The sequence below is a fragment of the Grampus griseus genome, assembly GCF_964374135.1.
Source record: "Grampus griseus genome assembly, chromosome: 10".
NCBI classification, from domain to species: Eukaryota; Metazoa; Chordata; class Mammalia; order Artiodactyla; family Delphinidae; genus Grampus; species Grampus griseus.
In genome coordinates this window covers 37,193,776-37,212,390 of record NC_139004.1, presented here as the reverse complement: position 1 = coordinate 37,212,390, position 18,615 = coordinate 37,193,776, and the positions used below count along the sequence as shown (strand labels likewise).

General features: G+C 41.6%; 1 protein-coding gene across 2 annotated transcripts in view; it reads right to left on the bottom strand.

The window, feature by feature from the left end:
- STK38 (serine/threonine kinase 38) overlaps positions 1 to 9,951 on the bottom strand; it is a 45,441-nt gene extending 35,490 nt beyond the window's left edge. The window contains exons 1-2 of one of the 2 annotated variants that reach the window (XM_082662999.1): positions 9,717 to 9,951; positions 5,171 to 5,306 (exon numbers count right to left, since the gene is read on the bottom strand). In XM_082662999.1, coding sequence (XP_082519125.1) covers positions 5,171 to 5,301 — 131 coding nt within the window. In that variant the 5' untranslated portion in view covers positions 5,302 to 5,306; positions 9,717 to 9,951. The remainder of the gene's footprint in view (positions 1 to 5,170; positions 5,307 to 9,716) is intronic. The other variant, XM_082662998.1, reaches the window with a different exon arrangement.
- Between the last annotated feature and the right edge of the window lie 8,664 nt (positions 9,952 to 18,615).

Here is an 18,615-nt window from a genome sequence, read left to right as displayed (position 1 = left end):
TTTTGAAAGGTCTTTCCATCTTGAGAATCCAAAACAAAAAAAGCACTGATTTCAACCAATTTTTGGGGTGCAATCTTAGTGTAAATCAAAATATAACACTTATTAACAAAGTAAATAAAACCATGTATCATCTTGTTCCTGGAGAATGTGATACATATCAATGATGCACCACAGGGCAGAGCCAGTAGGATTAAAAACCAACTGACTGGGCTTCCCTGGTGGCACAGTGGTTAGAATCCGCCTGCCAATGCAGGGGACGCGGGTTCAAGCCCTGGTACAGGAAGATCCCACACGCCGCAGAGCAACGAAGCCCATGAGCCACAACTACTGAGCCTACGCTCTAGAGCCCGTGTGCCACAACTACTGAGCCTGCGAGCCACAACTACTGAAGCCCGCGCGCCTAGAGCCTGTGCTCTGCAACAAGAGAACCCACTGCAATAAGAAGCCCGCGCACCACAAATAAGAGTAGCCCCTGCTCGCCACGACTAGAGAAAGCCCGCACGCAGCAACGAAGACCCAACGCAGCCAAAAATAAATAAATTAATTAATTTAAAAAAAACACCCGGGCTTCCCTGGTGGCGCAGTGGTTGGGAATCCGCCTGCCGATGCAGGGGACACGGGTTCGTGCCCTGGTCCGGGAGGATCCCACATGCCGCGGAGCCGCTGGGCCCGTGAGCCACGGCCGCTGGGCCTGCGCGTCCGGAGCCTTGCTCCGCGGCGGGAGAGGCCACAGCAGTGAGAGGCCCGCGTACCGCAAAAAAAAAAAAAAAAAAAACACCAACTGACTATTATCAAATAAGACAAGTAACTTAATGAGAACTCATAAGCATTTGCTTTGTAACTACAATTCCAGAAGCTCTGATTTCAAGAGAGTGGCTGTATTTGAAAATAACCATCTCCAACAGGTTTCACATGCCTAGAGATAGAGTGTGCAAATTTATTTTTGAATTCCCCATGATCCTAACAAAGAGCACTGTACAGGCTCTTGTTTGTCCCCGTGAACAACAGCTAGCCACCACCAGGTATAAAGTATCTTGCTATTCCGCATACAGAGCTGCATATTTAAGGTCAAGTCATATATCCCATTTAAATTATGATCTACACCCTCCTGCAGAAAGCTGTTGCAAATAAATCCTTATCCAAACGTTAGCACACTGAATCCAGCAACACAGAAAGAGAATAATGCATTATGACCAAGAGAGTTTACCCCGGGAACGGAAGGTTAGTTTAACATTCAAAAATCAGTCCAGGGCTTCCCTGCTGGCGCAGTGGTTGGGAGTCCGTCTGCTGATGCAGGGGACACTGGTTCGTGCCCCGGTCCGGGAGGATCCCGCATGCCGCGGAGCGGCTGGGCCGGTGGGCCATGGCCGCTGAACCTGCGCGTCCGGAGCCTGTGCGCCGCAACGGGAGAGGCCGCGGCAGTGAGAGGCCCACGTACCGCAAAAAAAAAAAAAAAAAAAAAAAAACCACAAAAATCAGTCCATGTAATTCACCACAGTGAGAGAATAAAGGAGAAAAAACAGTATGATCGTTTCAAAGATGCAGAAAAAGCATTTGACAAAATTCAACATCCACTCATGATAAAAACTCTCAGTCTCATAGGAACAGAAGGAAACTTCCCCAACCTATGAAGAGCATCTTTGAAAAAGCTACATTAACATCACAACAGTGAAACAGTGCTTTCCCACTTAAATCAGGAACAAAAGATGTCTACTCCCACCACTTACATTCAACATTGTACCTGAAATCCTAGCCAATGTAAAAAGGCAAGAAAAAGAAAGAAAAGTTGTACAGATTGGAAAGGAAGACACAAAACTCCCTATTTGGCTATGACATGATTGTTCACATAGAAAATCCTAAGGAATCTACAAAAAAGCTACGAGAATAAGTAAATTAGCAAGTCACAGGGTATAAGGTCAAAACACAAAATTCAGTTATAGTTCTATATGCTAGCAGCAAACAAGTGGAACATGAAATTTTAAATATCCACTTACAATAGCATCAAAAAACTCCAAAAATACTAGGAATAGACAAACAAAAGACATGAAAGACCTCCACCCTAAAACTACAAAATACTGCTGAGAAAAATTAAAGACCTAACAAAATGGAGAGATAAGCCTCAGAAGATTCAATATTAAGATGTCAACTCTCCCTCAAACTGATCTACAGATTCAATACAATTATAACCATAATTCCATCAGGCTTTTCTGTAGAAACTGACAAGCTGATTCTAAAATTTATATGGAAATTCAAAGAACCTAGAATATCCAAAGCAATCTCGAAAAAAAACAGGAACAACAAAGTTGAGGACTTACAGTTTCTGACTTCAAAACTTACCACAAAGCTACCGTAATAAAAAAATCTGATACTGGCATAGGGACAGACAAATAAATCAATGAAACAGAATAAAGAGCCCAGACACAGGTACACAATTACACAGTACTTGATTTTCAAAAGTGCCAAAGCAACCTAATGGGGAAAAGAAAATCTTTGCAACAAATAGTGCTTAAATAACGGGATATCCATAAGGAAAATAAATAAATAAATCTCAAACCCCACCTCATACCATACACTTATTAACTCAAGATGGATCATATAAATGTAAAAACTAAATCTATAAAACTTCCAGAAGAAAACATAAGAGAATATCTTCATAACTTAGGGGTAGGCAAAGGTTTCTTAGAGGTCACAGAATGCAATAACTACAAAAGAAAAAAATGCCAAATTAGATGAACAGGAAAGCACAGACTGGGAAACCTTTGCAAAACACAGCTACGACAAAGAACCAGTATCTAAGATATAAAAGGAACTCCTAAAACTCAATGGTCAAAAAATTTGAACACTTCACAAAGGAAAATACACAAATGGCCAAAAAAAGCACAAAAAGAAAAATGTTCAATATCATTAATTGTCAGAGAAATGCAAATTAAAACAATGAGGGACTCCCCTGGTGGCGCAGTGGTTAAGAATCCGCCTGCCAATGCAGGGGACTCAGGTCCCACGTGCCGCGGAGCAACTAAGCCCCTGCAACACAGCTGCTGAGCCTGCGCTCTGGAGTCCGCACGCCTCAACAAGAGAAGCCACCGCACTAAGAGGCCCATGCACTGCAACAAAGGGTAGCCCCCGCTCGCCGCAACTGGAGAAAGCCAGTGCCCAGCAATGAAGACCCAACACAGCCAAAAGTAAATAAATTTATTTTAAAAAAAAAAGAGCAAGCGTTTAAAAATAAAATAAAACAACAATGAAATGCCACTAAGCATCCACAAGAATAGCTAAAGTTAAAAGACTGACAACACAAATGTTAAAAAATATATATAAAGCAACTAGAACTCTCATACACTGTTGGTAATATTTTAGAAAAAGGTCTAGCAGTTTCTTATAAAACTAAACATATACCTATGTATGTTTACAAACCAGCCATTCCACTCCTAAATATTAACCTAAGAAATGAAAACAAACGTTCACAAAAAGATCTGTACACAAATGTTCAGAGAAACTTATTCAAAACAGCCCAAAACTTTAAAATGCCCAGATTTTTATCAACAAAAGAATATATAAACAAACTATGGTAGTCATAAAAGAGAATGGTACTCAGCAATATAAAGGAACAAACTATGCACACAAAAGCAACATGGATGAACCTTGAAAACATTAGGCTGAGTGCAAGATGCCTTATTCAAAAGAATCCATTATACATGTCCCATTTGTATGGAATAGACAATATTAATCTATGGTAGAAACAAAATCACAACAGTGGCGTGGGGTTGAAGGAGAATCTCCAGGGATGAACTTTCTGGGATGATGGTAATATTCTATGTCTCGATAGGGGTTTAAGTTATACAGGTGTATGTATTTGTCAAAACTCCGAAACGTACCCTTAAGGTGGTGCATTTCATTCTATACAGATTTTCCACTCTCTTAAAATATATATAGAAAACTCCATTTGTTATACAAGCAGAAATATTCAAAAGTAAAACATATAGACATCTGCAGCATACTTTGAAGTACAAGCAAAAAGTTAAGATGAATTAATGAATGGATAAAGGAATGGATAGATCGGTATGTGATAAAACAACAGATAATAGTAGAATCTATATGATGTCTAGGTATTCACTGTATAATTCTTTCAATTTTTCTGTACTTTTGAATGTTTTCATAATAAAATATTGGGAAAAAAATTTTAATTATGAGTTACTACATGGATAGTGCACACTAGATCAGTAACAATAGTTGCTACTGTAATAGGGAAGAACTTTTTGTATTCTATTACAAGTTAATCACTAAAGGGATGTTGCCTATAAGCTTAAATTATACATAAATGCCCATCTCTGGGAACCCAGGTAATGAGCATTAAGCTAAAATACCTTTGTTTAGTTCACAGGAAACATTCTGACCAGGCCCACCTGTGAATGAATGACTGCAGGGAGGAAGAAATGAACACAACGCCTCCGGAGAATGATTGGAACCAGGAAATGTTTGACTTTACTCCCTTCCCTTTTTTAATACAAAAGGAGCCTCAGGCAAGATGGTTCTTTAGGGGCAAACCACCTTCTCGGTTTGCTGGCTTTCTGAATAAAGCCGCTATTTCTTGCCCTCAACAACTCATCTCTCAATTTATTGGCCTGTTGTGCAGCGAGCAGTATGAGATTGGACTCGGTAATGCTACAACCCCATTAACTATGTGATTACTGTGTGAAGCACTTTGGTGGGTACTCATATATGTTTTATCTAATCCCCACAGCAATCCTGCAAGGCAAGTAGTAGTATCCCCATTTTCCAGATGGGACAGCTGATACGCAGGAAGACTAAGCACTTGTTCCGACCTCATACAGCTACTAAATGGTAACGGCAGGATTCTAAACCCAGATCTGGCTCCATAAGGTTTGCTCTTTCCATTACATCACACTGCCTTCACAATGAACTCTAAGGTTTTGGCCCAATTAATTTTTTTTATACTACCATGAAATTTTATGTTATTGACTAGTATCAGAAATAAGTGGGTTAATAGCAAGGGCTTTGGAAATCAGTGACACTGTCATTCCACTGTACTCGAATAGGCTGTAACACGGCTGCTGCTATTCTTGTCTCCTTTCAACCATATTATGAATGTGATTTATGATACTAGATATGGATGCCAAAACCATGACACAATTTTCTCAAAATTCTTTACCTCATTTCTCGTTCTTCATGTTGAGCGATAAGGTTGCTATAAAAATTCTCCAGTGTCACTTTGGTCATTGTCACCCTTTCCTTTGTGTGATTACTCATGGCCGAGCAAGGTGTTGAGCCTGTCATTGCCATGGCTGCTAGAAACAAAAAAAAAAGAGGTATTAGTTTTGGAGTTAGAATCCACCAATTATGCACTCTCTTACCCTATTGGTAGGAATGTAAATTGACCCAAGTTTTCTGGAGGACAAACAACATATAACAAAAAACAGACAAACATAATACTTGGTGAAAATAAGTATACATTAATGTTTTTTGACCCGGAAATATCATCCCTAGGTATAAGGCCTACAGAAACTGTCACACAGGCTCTTAAGGGAACATGCACAAGGATGTGCATTACAGAGGATGTTCACTATGCCATCACCTGTGTTATGAGAAGTTGGAGGCAATTCAGTAAGCAAATCATAAATAAAATGTTGTGGATGCATACAAAGAAATACCATACAACAGTCAGAAGCCAATCTACCTGTATCTAAAAGCAACATGAATATATCTTTAAAGCATAGTGTTGCATTTTTTAAAAAGAAGAGAACAAGGTTACCATACCAGATACATATTTTAAGAATATATAACATAGACAGTACAATTCTTTGCCATCCAGGAATCTACCTTGAAGAAATCAAAGACCCATAAGGATTCATACACAAGGGGATTCAATGCAGCATTGTAATGACAAAGAAAAACTAGAAGTAACTTGAATAACCAACAACAGAACTGATTAAATTATGGGAAAGTCCTACAATGAAATTAATATGCAGACAATTAAAATATGCTCAGGGATTCCCTGGTGGCGCAGTGGTTGAGAGTCCGCCTGCTGACGCAGGGGACACGGGTTCGTGCCCCGGTCCAGGAGGATCCCACATGCCGCGGAGCAGCTCGGCCCGTGAGCCATGGCCGCTGAGCCTGCGCTCTGCAACAGGAGAGGCCACAACAGTGAGAGGCCCACGTACAGCAAAAAAAAAAAAAAAAAAAAATGCTCAAACGTTTAATGTCAGGGAAAATATTTCCAGTCTAAGTGAAAAAGAATAGGTTAAAAAACAGAATGTATACCATTTTATGTGTTTACTGTATATGCACAGAATTATTAGAAATATATATCAAAATGTTATTAGTGGCCTAACTCTAGGCAATGAGAATACAATAGATCATTTTATTCTCGTTTTCCACATTTTCTACATTTTCTACATTTTCTTCAATGAGTGTGTACTATTACCATTAAGTTACCAAGAACTTTTAAATTTACAATTTCTATAGTTTAAAAAAATCTATGACTAAAATCTTCATCTATAGGTATATATGTACTGTGACATGGCTTATGGTTATTTGATAGACGTTTACCGTCTAGTTGAATTGACAAGTTAAAACAAAGACCTATGATGGAAACAATATTACAAAAGAAAAAACCTGAATCATAATTTCAGTGATGGAAGATATCTCAAAAACAAGAGACCCTAACCTCCTAGTTTTACATATTTGAAAACTGATACCAACAAGGTTTAAATAGCTTACAGAACTTTTTTCCCCACCTAAATTTAAATCTCATTTGCCCTAAATATTTTTTGCCAACCTACATTGTCACACCTCGCCAAACTGTTCACCAACCTTGACTTGCTCCAGCATTGGCAATAATGCTCAATATTTTATCCTTATCATGCCTTCCTCCTACAGGACCTGCCTCTAAGTCTATCTTTTCATCCCAATATGAAGCTGAGTAAAAATCAGGAGGGGCCAAGGGCCATTTTCAAGGACTTTTAAATTGTTTTGTAGATTAAACTTAGGCTTTTAAGGAATGTGCAAACACTTATTATTACTAAGAAAATAGACAACACTAAGCAATTTTATAAAAAGATACTCAGGGAAAATCACAAAGAATACTGTCATCAGAGAAAAGATTCAAAATCAAGGCTCTACTTCAAAGTCAAACATTTTGATTCATGATGAGCCAATATGATCAGTAATCACAAATTCAAGATATTGAACTCATCCTTACCTTACTATAAAATGTTACTTTTTATGGGAAAGTTTCTGCTAACACCAAAGCAAACTCAAATGTTTTTAGGCTATCAGTGGAATTTTTTTTAAAACCTCTGTTTGGTTTATGAAGCTCGGGTGTGGTTCCTTATTTGTCAGCCTGTACCCCCTCCACCCACAATGAAAACCACATGTACTTTAAGTTTGGTGAAGAAATTTTAAAAGCAGATTTAAAAACAAGTCTGAAGTGAGAGAGCCCTTAGTACTCCTCCTTCGTCAGAAAATTTCTGGAGAATGTCTCTGTTTCTTTCTCTCTCTCTCTCTCTCTCTATATATATATATATTTACATTTTAACAAATGAAATTATTTCCACATAAAAATACAACTAGAGAGTGTTTAAGACAAACAGCGCCTTCCATATAATAGGCAATTAGTAAACGTAAGTTGAGCAAGTTAATGATTTTCAGGTGTCAACAAAGGTAAAGAACAAAATTACATGTACATTGACGGGTATATAAAATCTGGGGCACAAACATTTTGACCCATTTAAGTCACTACCATGACTTCCTAACCTTTGTAAAAGATCAACAGATTAAGTGCACTCAAAGAAACTCATATAGCAGGCCAACAATGTTCTAGCTGAATGGTTTCCAACCTTCATACAGTCTCTGATGTAATGGCAAAGGTTGCACTGTCCTTCCCTTTGATGATTCTTCAAACCTCCTCCCCCTCCTCTTCATCCGCTCATAAAAGGGTTAGCCTAATTCTAATAACCTTTCATCAAAAGTTACAATTTCAGGTTTCCCTGGTAGTGCAGTGGTTGAGAGTCCGCCTGCCGATGCAGGGGACACGGGTTCGTGCCCTGGCCTGGGAAGATCCCACGTGCTGCGGAGCAGCTGGGCCCGTGAGCCATGGCCGCTGAGCCTGCGTCCGGAGCCTGTGCTCTGCAACGGGAGAGACCACAACAGTGAGCGGCCCGTGTACCGCAAAAAAATAAAAAATAAAAAAAAATAAAAAGTTACAATTACTAGTGCCCTACAGCAATTTATAGGTTTAGTGGGCCAACCAAGTACTTTACAGGGCTTTGCCTAAAGCTTTTGACAATTTAAGCCTTCTTGCCCTGACCTATAGGCCACTGGAGGCCTCTGCCCTATTTGTTTCATTCTCCAACTCAGAATTGAAATAACAGGTACGTAAGAAATTCTTAAAAGTTAAAAAAAAATTAACAAAAGAATGTGATCCTCATAAGTCAGGGCAAACGTTAAAAGGAGATCAAATGAAAACTACTGTTATATTCAATCTAGATAGTTACGCATGATTAACTGATTGACTTTAAAATGGTACCCTGTTAACTCCATAAATACCCCCTTTTCTCACCAAAATTCTTTATTTCTTTGTGACTGACAACCCAATATTCGGACAATTCAACACTGGGGCTGAGACTATTCCTTACGAGTTACATATCTAATTCCTCCTACTGAACTAACTGTAAGCCACTGGAGAGCAAGCACCCTATCTTTTACTACTTTTAATATCCTTCCCCATATCATGCACAGTGCTATGCATAGTTAAGTACCTTATAAAAGATCTGCTAGGAAAACACTGGTCTCTTATGTCCATTACCCGGAGCTGAAAATATGTATGTATGACTGGGGTAGGGTTAGGACATGGAATGGTTTTCTATACAGAGTTGGATAGAGCTCTTCTCCTCGTCTTATGAGGAAGCTGCCATCTAACGCTTGGGTGGACAGTGGAGCCTGTTATTGTGGCGGTGGTTGTTTTGTGCTTAGGGAAACCACATCCACTGCCTGGCTAATTCTAAGTCAGAGCCAAAGGGAGCTGAAAGGGAGAGGAAGCACGGGGCTTCTTCACTCCAGCCTTCCTCTGTACACTTCAAAAAGAACAAGTTTCTCTTTGTGTCGTTTAGTCAACTGGGAGATCTGGTCTCTCTACTTGCCGTTCTGCATGCTTTCTCTAAGTCTTTCTGTACAGACTTTGCTCCAAGTTCTAACTGGCATTCTTTCTCCACTCATCTTAAAAGAAGAGTCTTCATTAAATTTCCCTGTGGTTTAGAGGCAGCTTCTCTGAAGGCCAGTACCCTAAGATTGACCATCAGGAAGGGGGCAGACGCAAAGGTACCAACATCTCTGCCTCACACAACACCTCTCAGGTTCTTAGAAAAAAAGACAAGGAGGTGAACATTCATAACGACCGACATCCCGAAGGGCACTGAGCAGACAAAGCAGGCAACACGGAAAGAAAGCCTGGCTCCCCGCCCCAACTGCACACGAAGACAGAGTGGACGGGGTGGGGAGCCTGGGACTGGGAAAACGTGCAGAGGACCGACAAGGAGCCTCTGGAAGCCAGGAGGAGGGAGACTGTCAGGAGGGGCCGAAAGGGCAGGGCTGGAAACAGGACGCCAGCGGGAAGGGGAAAACCCCGAAAAGAGTCGGGGGAAGAGGAGAGAAGGGAAAAGCCAGGGATGGACCGAAGACAACAGCAGCTAGACACTCACCAGAGCCCCAGGGGAGGCAGGGCTGAGGGCAGCCGACAGCCGCAAACGCCGGCCGGGCCAGCAGTCTCGACGTGAGTAGAAGCGAAAGCCCAGCACCAGCAGCCAGCCGACCAGAGGAGGGGACGGGACGCCCGAGGGGCTCTGAGGTAGGGTCCGAGGAGCGGTTACGGGTGCGAACAACAGGAAGCGCCCCAACTGCCGGAAAAGACGGCAAGCGGAGGGGCCAAGGAGGCCCGATCCCTCACGGCGGAGACTGTTGCCGCGGCGGCCAGGCGCCCAGACTGCGCAAGCGTTACTTCCCCGCGAAGCGGTGGCGATTTCAGGTCTGCGCGTGCGCGGCCCCGCCCCTCCTCGCCTTATTCCAGCAGGCGAGGCTGGGTTGAGCGCGGAAGTGTGAGGTGTGGAGCCTTCTCGGGGTGGGCGGAGCTGGACTCGGGGGAGGGTCTTTTTATTTTTATTTTGAAATAATTATAAGCTCACAAAAAGTTGCAAAATTAGTACAAAGAGGTCCCTTTTACCCATCACCCACCCAGCTTCCCTCAACATCTTACGTAACTATACTACATTATCAAAACCAGGAAATTAACATTGGCGGGATACAATTGACTAGACCAATGCAATGAACTAGATTACAAGTCTGACTCAGATTTAACCAGTTTGGCATGCACTCATTTGTGCGTGTGCGTGTGGGTGCGTGCTCGCGTTCATGTGTAGCTCCATGAAGTTTTATCACCTGTGTAATCTTGGTCCCCCACCTTCTCTTGATTTTCATCATAAATAGGTCCGCTGGAGGCCTTGGCATCCCAGTGTGTACAGAAGAACCTGCTTTTCAAGGCTACCTAGCCGCTTAGTCCATCCTACCCCTTGAGTCAAAGAGGTCCCAAGCCTTTGGTCACTCACTGGTTCCTTGAGAGTGGAGTGCAGTGCTCTTAACCGGAAAGTGTCAGGCTCCTGGAAACAAAGATGAATAAGACATGGTCCCTGCCTGCCTTCAATAGAGGCCATGTAGGCAGAGAAAGAAGCGTGTGTGCAAGTCATTCATTAGTGTGTTTTGTGATATTAGGGTACCCCCACGCTCTTGTGTAACTGTGTAAGACCATAGGGCTTAGTTTTATCCTTCAAGCTTGGAGTCCCAGGCTTTGTTTCCTTAATGGTCTTAAAAACATAGGCTTTCCTTTTTCATCTTTCTAGACTTCAAAGCCTAGTTTCCTTTTGTCTTAGCACACAAAAACCACTCCGCCGGGGCTTCCCTGGTGGCTCAGTGGTTAAGAATCCGCCTGCCAAAGCAGGGAACTCGGGTTCAAGCCCTGGTCTCGGAAGATCCCACATGCCGCGGAGCAACTACGCCTGAGCGCCACAACTACTGAGCCTGTGTTCTAGAGCCCGTGAGCCACAACTACTGAGCCCACGTGCTGTAACTACTGAAGCCCGCGTGCCTAGAGCCTGTGCTCCACAACAAGAGAAGCCACCACAATGAGAAGCCCGCAAACCACAAGAGTAGCCCCCGCTCGACAAAACTAAAGAAAGCCTGCGTGCAACGAAGACCTAATGCAGCCACGAATAAATAAATTTATTTTTTAAAAAATACCACTTCACCTTTCATTCTCCTTGCCCAGAGGCCCTTCTCCCTCAGTGCCTTTTGTCAAAGTTCTCCCCATCCTTAACGACTTAGTCACAATGCCATACGTTTGCATAGCGCTTTTCAGTCTAAAAACCACGTGCAAACACTTAATCTCCGGTGATCCTCACAGCTCTTCTTCCATTTTAATTGAGGCATAATTGACATACAGCACTGCATAAATTTGTGTACAACATAATGCTTTGACTTACATACCTCATGAAATGATTATCACAATAAGTTTAGTAAACACACATCATCTCATATAAATACAAAATTAAAAAAACAAAACTTTCATATATAACGTACAGCAGTGTAAATTATATTTATCATGGTGTGCATTACATCCCTAGTACTTGTGTTATCCTATAACTGGAAGTTTGTACCTTTTGACCACCTCATCCACCTCCCCCTCCCCACCTCACAAATCTGATCCTTTTTTCTATGAGTTTGTTCGTTTATTTGTTTTTGAAGTATAATTGATCTATATTATATTAGTTCCTGTTATACAACATACAGTTTCAATATTTCTGTACATTTCAAAATGATGTAAGTCTAATTACAAGTGTCACCATACAAAGATATTACATAGTTATTGACTATATTCTCCACACTGTACATTTCAGACTCATGACTCATTTATTTTGCAACTAAAAGTTTGTACCTCTTAATCTCCCTCACCTTTTTCCCCCACCTGCCTCCCCTCTAGCAACCACCTATTTGTTCTCTCTATCTATAACTCTGTTTCTGTTTCATGTTTGTTCATTTATATTTATTTTAGATTCCACATATAAGTGAAATCATACAGTATTTGCCTTTGTCTTTAGATTCTACATATAAGTGAAATCATACAGTATTTGTCTTTGTCGGACTTATTTCACTTAGCATAATACCCTCTAGGTCCATCCATGTTGTTGCAAATGGCAAAGTTTTATTCTTTTTCATGGCTGAGTAATATTCATATGTATATGAATATTATACACACACACAAACATACCATCTTCTTTATCCATTCATCTATTGATGGGCACTTAGGTTGCTTCCATATCTTGGCTATTGTAAATAATGCTGCAATGAACATAGGAATGCATATATCTTTTCTAATTAGTATTCTTGTTTTCTTTGGATAAATACCCAGGAGTGGAAGATGCATCAAATGCTAGTTCTATTTTTTTAATTTTTTGAGAAATCTCCATACTGTTTTCCATAGTGGCTGCACCAATTTACATTCCCACCAATGCATGAGGATTCCCTTCTCTCCACATCCTGTTGTCTTTTTTTTTTTTTTTTATTTTGGCTGCATTGAGTCTTTGTTGCGGTCTGTGCGCTTCTCATTGCAGTGGCTTCTCTTGTTGCAGAGCACGGGCTATAGGCGCAGGGGCTTCAGTAGTTGCAGCATGCCGGTTCAGCAGTTGTGGCATGCAGGCCCTAGAGCATGTGGGCTTCAGTAGTTGTGGTTCCCGGGCTCTAGAGCGCAGGCTCAGTAGTTGTGGCTTACGGACTTAGTTGCTCTGCAGCATATGGGATCTTCCAGGACCAGGGTTCGAACCTGTGTCCCCTGCATTGGCAGGTGGATTCTTAACCATTGCACCACCAGGGAAATCCCCTGTTGTCTTTTTGAGAGCAGCTATTCGATCTTCACAGCTCTTTGGCAGGTCTCAAAGGATAAGATTTTTGTTGTTTTTTCTTTTAACTTTTCAAGATCAAGGTCTTGCCCTTTACTTTTTTTTTTTAAGATTTATTTATTTATTTTTGGCTGCATTGGGTCTTCGTTGCTGCACTCGGGCTTTTCTCTAGTTGCAGAGAGCAGGGGCTACTCTTTGTTGTGGTGCACGGACTTCTCATTGAGGTGGCTTCTCTTGCTGTGGAGCACAGGCTCTAGGCACGCGGGCTCAGTAGTTCTGGTGCACGGGCTTAGTTGCTCTGCGGCATGTGGGATTTTCCCAGACCAGGGCTCAAACCCGTGTCCCCTGCACTGGTAGGCAGATTCTTTAACCACTGTGCCACCAGAGAAGTCCTTGCCCTTTACTTTTATTTTTGCTTTTTTTTTTCTAACTTATTTATTTTTTTAACTTTTATTTTATATTGGACTATATCTGGTTTACAATGTTGTGTTAGTTTCAGGTGTACAGCAAAGTGATTCAGTTATACATATATATATTCTTTTTCAAATTATTTTCTCACTTTGTTTATTATAGAATATTGAGCAGAGTTCCCTGTGTTATACAGTAGGTCCTTGTTGGTTACAAGGGATACGTTTTTAGTGTTGAAGAGAAAACCACAGGCCCAAAATGGCATCACTTGTGCTAAAGCCCATGATAATAAACTTAGATTTGATACCTGATCTAATTGCAGTTTCCACCTTCCCTCGGTAATGTAATCTCAATCATCCAGCCTGGAATATTCTGGTCAGCACCAGTGAGGTAACCTGTCACCTGGACCCTCTCCATCTCCCCCACAACTCCCACAAAGGAAGAAGATGGAATCTGCATGATTGAACCTCACCCTTTCCCCAAAATATGGTGATCTGGCCTAAAGCAACTCTTTCTTTTCTTTTGCTAATAGCTTCCTTGCCCCACCCTCCTCCTGACCACAAAAACCTTCCATTTTGTACAACCCATTAGAGCACCTTTCTGTTTACTAGCTGGAATGCTGCCTGATTCATGAAGATTGAACAAAGCCAATAGATCTTCAGATTTATTTGGTGGAATTTTTGTTTTTTTAACAACAGATAAAGTAACTAACACTTGGGGAAGCAAAGTGACTTGCCTGAATTCTCACAGCTGGGAAGCCAAGTAGTGAAGCAGGGAACCCCATTTCTAACTGAAAATTCACTGTTCTTTCTGCTTTCCCCTTTCCTTCCTCGAAAGCCCAGCTCAAACCTTATCTTCTCCTTGGAGCCTTCCCAGTTTCAGGAGAGGAATTTTGTTCTCCACCCTCTATAGTCCTACATTAATTTATCTGTATCCCAACTCTAATAAATACTAAAGGTTTCCTCAAAATAATCTAGCCAAAATATGCTGATCTAGCCCTTCATGGACCCAAATGGTGACATTTTACCATGACTCCATTAAGTGTAGTGGACATTTGTCATTCTTTTTGATGACCTAGCTCCTGAATCCCTTTCAAGTATTTCCCACTTCTCACTATCAAAACTGAAAATTACAGGTAGTCTCTTTCCTAGACTCCCCTGCAGCTAGAGAGTGGGCATAAAAACCTAAGTGCCACCAATCACTTTTTCCACCCTGACCCCCCACCTGTGGGTTGGAAATTAGGGTGACCTGATCCTACTCTTGCAGGACTCAGCCTCATTTGCCTCACTCTAAAACTCTGGTGTTGTCAGACCCAGCCCTTATTTTATTTTATTTTATTTATTTATTTTTGGGCCTTGTGGCATGTGGGATCTTAGTTCCCTGACCAGGGATCGAACCCATGCCCCCTGTAGTGGAAGCAAGGAGTCTTAACCACTGGACCAACAGGAACGACCCTGGCCTTTATTATAAATGTTGATATTTCATTCATCATGGATATTTTTGCATTAATTTTTATTTTTTTAATATTGCATTAAAATATTACCTTAGGGCTTCCCTGGTGGCGCAGTGGTTGAGAGTCCGCCTGCCGATGCAGGGGACACGGGTTCGTGCCCCGGTCTGGGAAGATCCCACATGCCGCGGAGCGGCTGGGCCCGTGAGCCATGGCCGCTGAGCCTGCGCGTCCGGAGCCTGTGCTCCGCAACGGGAGAGGCCACAACAGTGAGAGGCCCGCGCACCACAAAAAAAAAAAAAAAAAAAAATATTACCTTAATTACTGATTTTTTGCCACCTTCATAAATCTTATACCAAGGTGAGTGTCTGACTCACCACACCCTACTCCAGGTCCTGGAAAGATCACCCTGAATCCATTCTGATGAGAGTGGTGGTGGCCCCATATAATGTCTAGAGACCTCCACAGGGGTCTCATTGGCCAGAATTGCATCACATGGCCACCCTTCCTGGGAGAGCAGACTCAGCTTTTTATGATCTGTTAGGGAGGCAAGGAAAAAAGAGGTTAAGAATGTATATTGGCTGATACAGTCAATAATGTTTGCCATGGCAGTATATATTACTTTGCTGTTCTCTTTTAATCTAATCTACTAATCTAAATGGACAGCAGACATATAGCAGGACCCTTATTAATTGACTTCTGTTTATTAATTGACACTGAAACAGAGTCATTCCCTTTGTATTTTCTATTCTACGTTAACTCTGCCTTATAATTTTTTTAAATAAATTTATTTATTTATTTTTGGCTGCATTGGGTCTTAGTTGCTGCACCTGGGCTTTCTCTAGTTGCAGTGAGCAGGGGCTACTCTTTGTTGCGGTGCACGGGCTTTTCATTGCAGTGGCCTCTCGTTGCAGAGCAAGGGCTCTAGGCGCGCAGGCTCAGTAGTTGTGGCTCACGGGCTTAGTTGCTCAGCAGCATGTGGGATCTTCCCAGACCAGGGCTCGAACCTGTGTCCCCTGCGTTGGCAGGCAGGTTCTTAACCACTGAGCCACCAGGGAAGTCTGCCTTCTTATAAATACAATATAATTCACCTAATCCAAGCTTCTCAGTTTTATAACAGATTTCTCTAAAAACTCTTGGAATGAACAACCTTATAGGATACTAAGTTATTCTTCATCCCCTTGGGACTTGAATTACTTGGTTTGAATATTAGCACTTCTTTTGTCTTGCTCCTTTCCTAACTTTCAGACCCATTAGACTTTCCCTTCTCTTTAAACTTTGCTCTAAATTGTTCTTTGTCCCAAAGGAATCACCTGCTTCTCCTCCATCAAGCTAACCTGTGATTGCTTCACCAGCTGAAGCTCAGGCTCTTGGCAAAGACCACAGTCCTCTAGAGAACAGACGTCTTACCCCCTGGCAGTGTGTATCCAACCCACTGGGGGCCATGACAGCAATTGCCTCTGAATATTCCCTCCAATGAGGGAAGGAACTGTACTTGGTGCCTGCTAGCCCTGGGCTTCTCAAACTTCAACATGCAAACAAATCCCCTGGGATTCAGCTAAAATGCAGATTCTGATTCAGAAGGTCTGGGGCTGAGCTGAGATTCTGCATTTCAAAGAAGCTCCCAGGTTATTCTAATGCTGCTGGTCCACATATCTTGGAGTTACAAGCAATTTAAATGTATATCTAAGTGAAAAATATGAAGGGGAAAGTGCCCACAATCCAGCAGCTCTATGTCCCTACCAGGGCAGAGACTGAGGCAACTGACGCACCTAGGGCACAGTATTCAAGGAGGCCCTCAAGTTCAGGTGCGGCCCCTGCGCTTGCATGATCCTGAGAGTGTGTTTCCTTTCATTGTGAGTCCTAACTCCTCACTTGCCCACCCTAGTCCCAGCCCCAGCCCTGGTCACTACCAAGTAACATTTTGGTGGGTATCCCTTCAGAGTACTTTCTTACTTTTTTTAAAAACATTATTTTATGTTTTGTTTATTTTAGTGAACTCCATTTAGCAACTACATGGCCTCATCTGACTGAAAGTATCATTGTGGATAATAATGTTTATTTGGGAGTATGTTGAGTAGTACATTGAGATTCACAAATTTCGGTAGAATAAATTAACTGCCAAGAAGTTAGTAGTTTTCCTTTTTCTTTATATCAGTTTCAGGTGTACAGATTACTTTCTAATACACACATAAACACATATGGGATCATACTGTATATGATTATAGTGTATGTAATTATACCTACAATATTTCGCATGCAGTATTATACTCTTATTATCTGTCCATTTATATCTGTTATGATATTTTAAAATCCTCAAGCTCTGACAGCTTAATCCCAATAAATTCATTTAATAATCCTTTTCCTCAGAAATGTGCATAGTTGGGACCTCCCTGGTGGTCCAGTGGTTAAGAATCTACCTTCCGATGCAGGGGACGGGGGTTCAATCCCTGGTCGGAGAACTAAGATCCTACATGCCGCGGGGCAACTAAGCCCATGTGCCACAACTACTGAGCCTTTGTGCCACAACTACAGAGCCCACGTGCTCTGGAGCCCGTGCGCTGCAACGAAGAGCCCAAGTGCCACAACTAAGACCCGACACAGCCAAAAATAAATAAATAAAAAAGAAATATTAAAAAAAGAAATGTGTGTAGTTGCACAACATTGTAAATTAACTATATTTCAATTTAAAAAAAATGTGCATAGTTACCTTCTCTGAGCGGAAGAATTATGAGTGGTTATTATTTCTTTCTTATACTTTTCTGTACTTTCCAAATTTTCCATATTGGACCCACACAACTTTTTTTTTTTTTTTTTTTTTTTTTTGCGGTACGCGGGCCTCTCACTGTTGTGGCCTCTCCCATTGCGGAGCACAGGCTCCGGACGCGCAGGCTCAGCGGCCATAGGCTCACGGGCCCAGCTGCTCCGTGGCATGTGGGATCTTCCCGGACCGGGGCACGAACCCGTGTCCTCTGCCTCGGCAGGAGGACTCTCAACCACTGTGCCACCAGGGAAGCCCCCCACATAACTTTTAATTTAGTTTTTATTTTTATCAAAGTAATACACATATGGACTTAAAAAAGACCAAATGATCTACAAGATTTATAATGATAAACAGCAGCTACTTGCCCACCCACTCCCACTGGAGTCAATCAGCAAGCAGCTGCTTTCAATGCTTTTAGTTGTTTCTTCTGCTATTTATCTCCTTGTTTCTAAATAATATTGCTTTTTCTCAAATTTTCAATTTTATATTTTTTAACTTCCTCAGTGAAGATGAGGATTTGACTTACTTACACCACAACTTCCATATAACTTCTTCCATCACTGTCATTTTCCTTAAACCGATATTCAGCATTTATTCTCCAAAGAAGATATACAGAGGGCCAACGGGCACATGAAAAGATGCTCAACATTGCTAATTATTAGAGAAATGCAAATCAAAACTACAATGAGGTATCACCTCACACCAGGCAGAATGGCCATCATCAAAAAGTCTACAAAATAATAAATGCTGGAGAGGATGTGGAGAAAAGGGAACCCTCCTACACTGTTGGTGGGAATGTAAATTGGTGCAGCCATTATGGAGAACAGTATGGAGTTTCCTTAAAAAACTAAAAACAGAGTTACCACATGATCCTGCAATGCCACTCCTGGGCGTATATCTGGAAAAGACAAAAACTATAATTTGAAAAGATGCCTGCACCCCAGTTGATAGCAGCACTGCTTACAATAGCCAAGACATGAAAGAAACCTAAGTGTCCATTGACAGATGAATAAGTAAAGAAGATGTGGTAAATA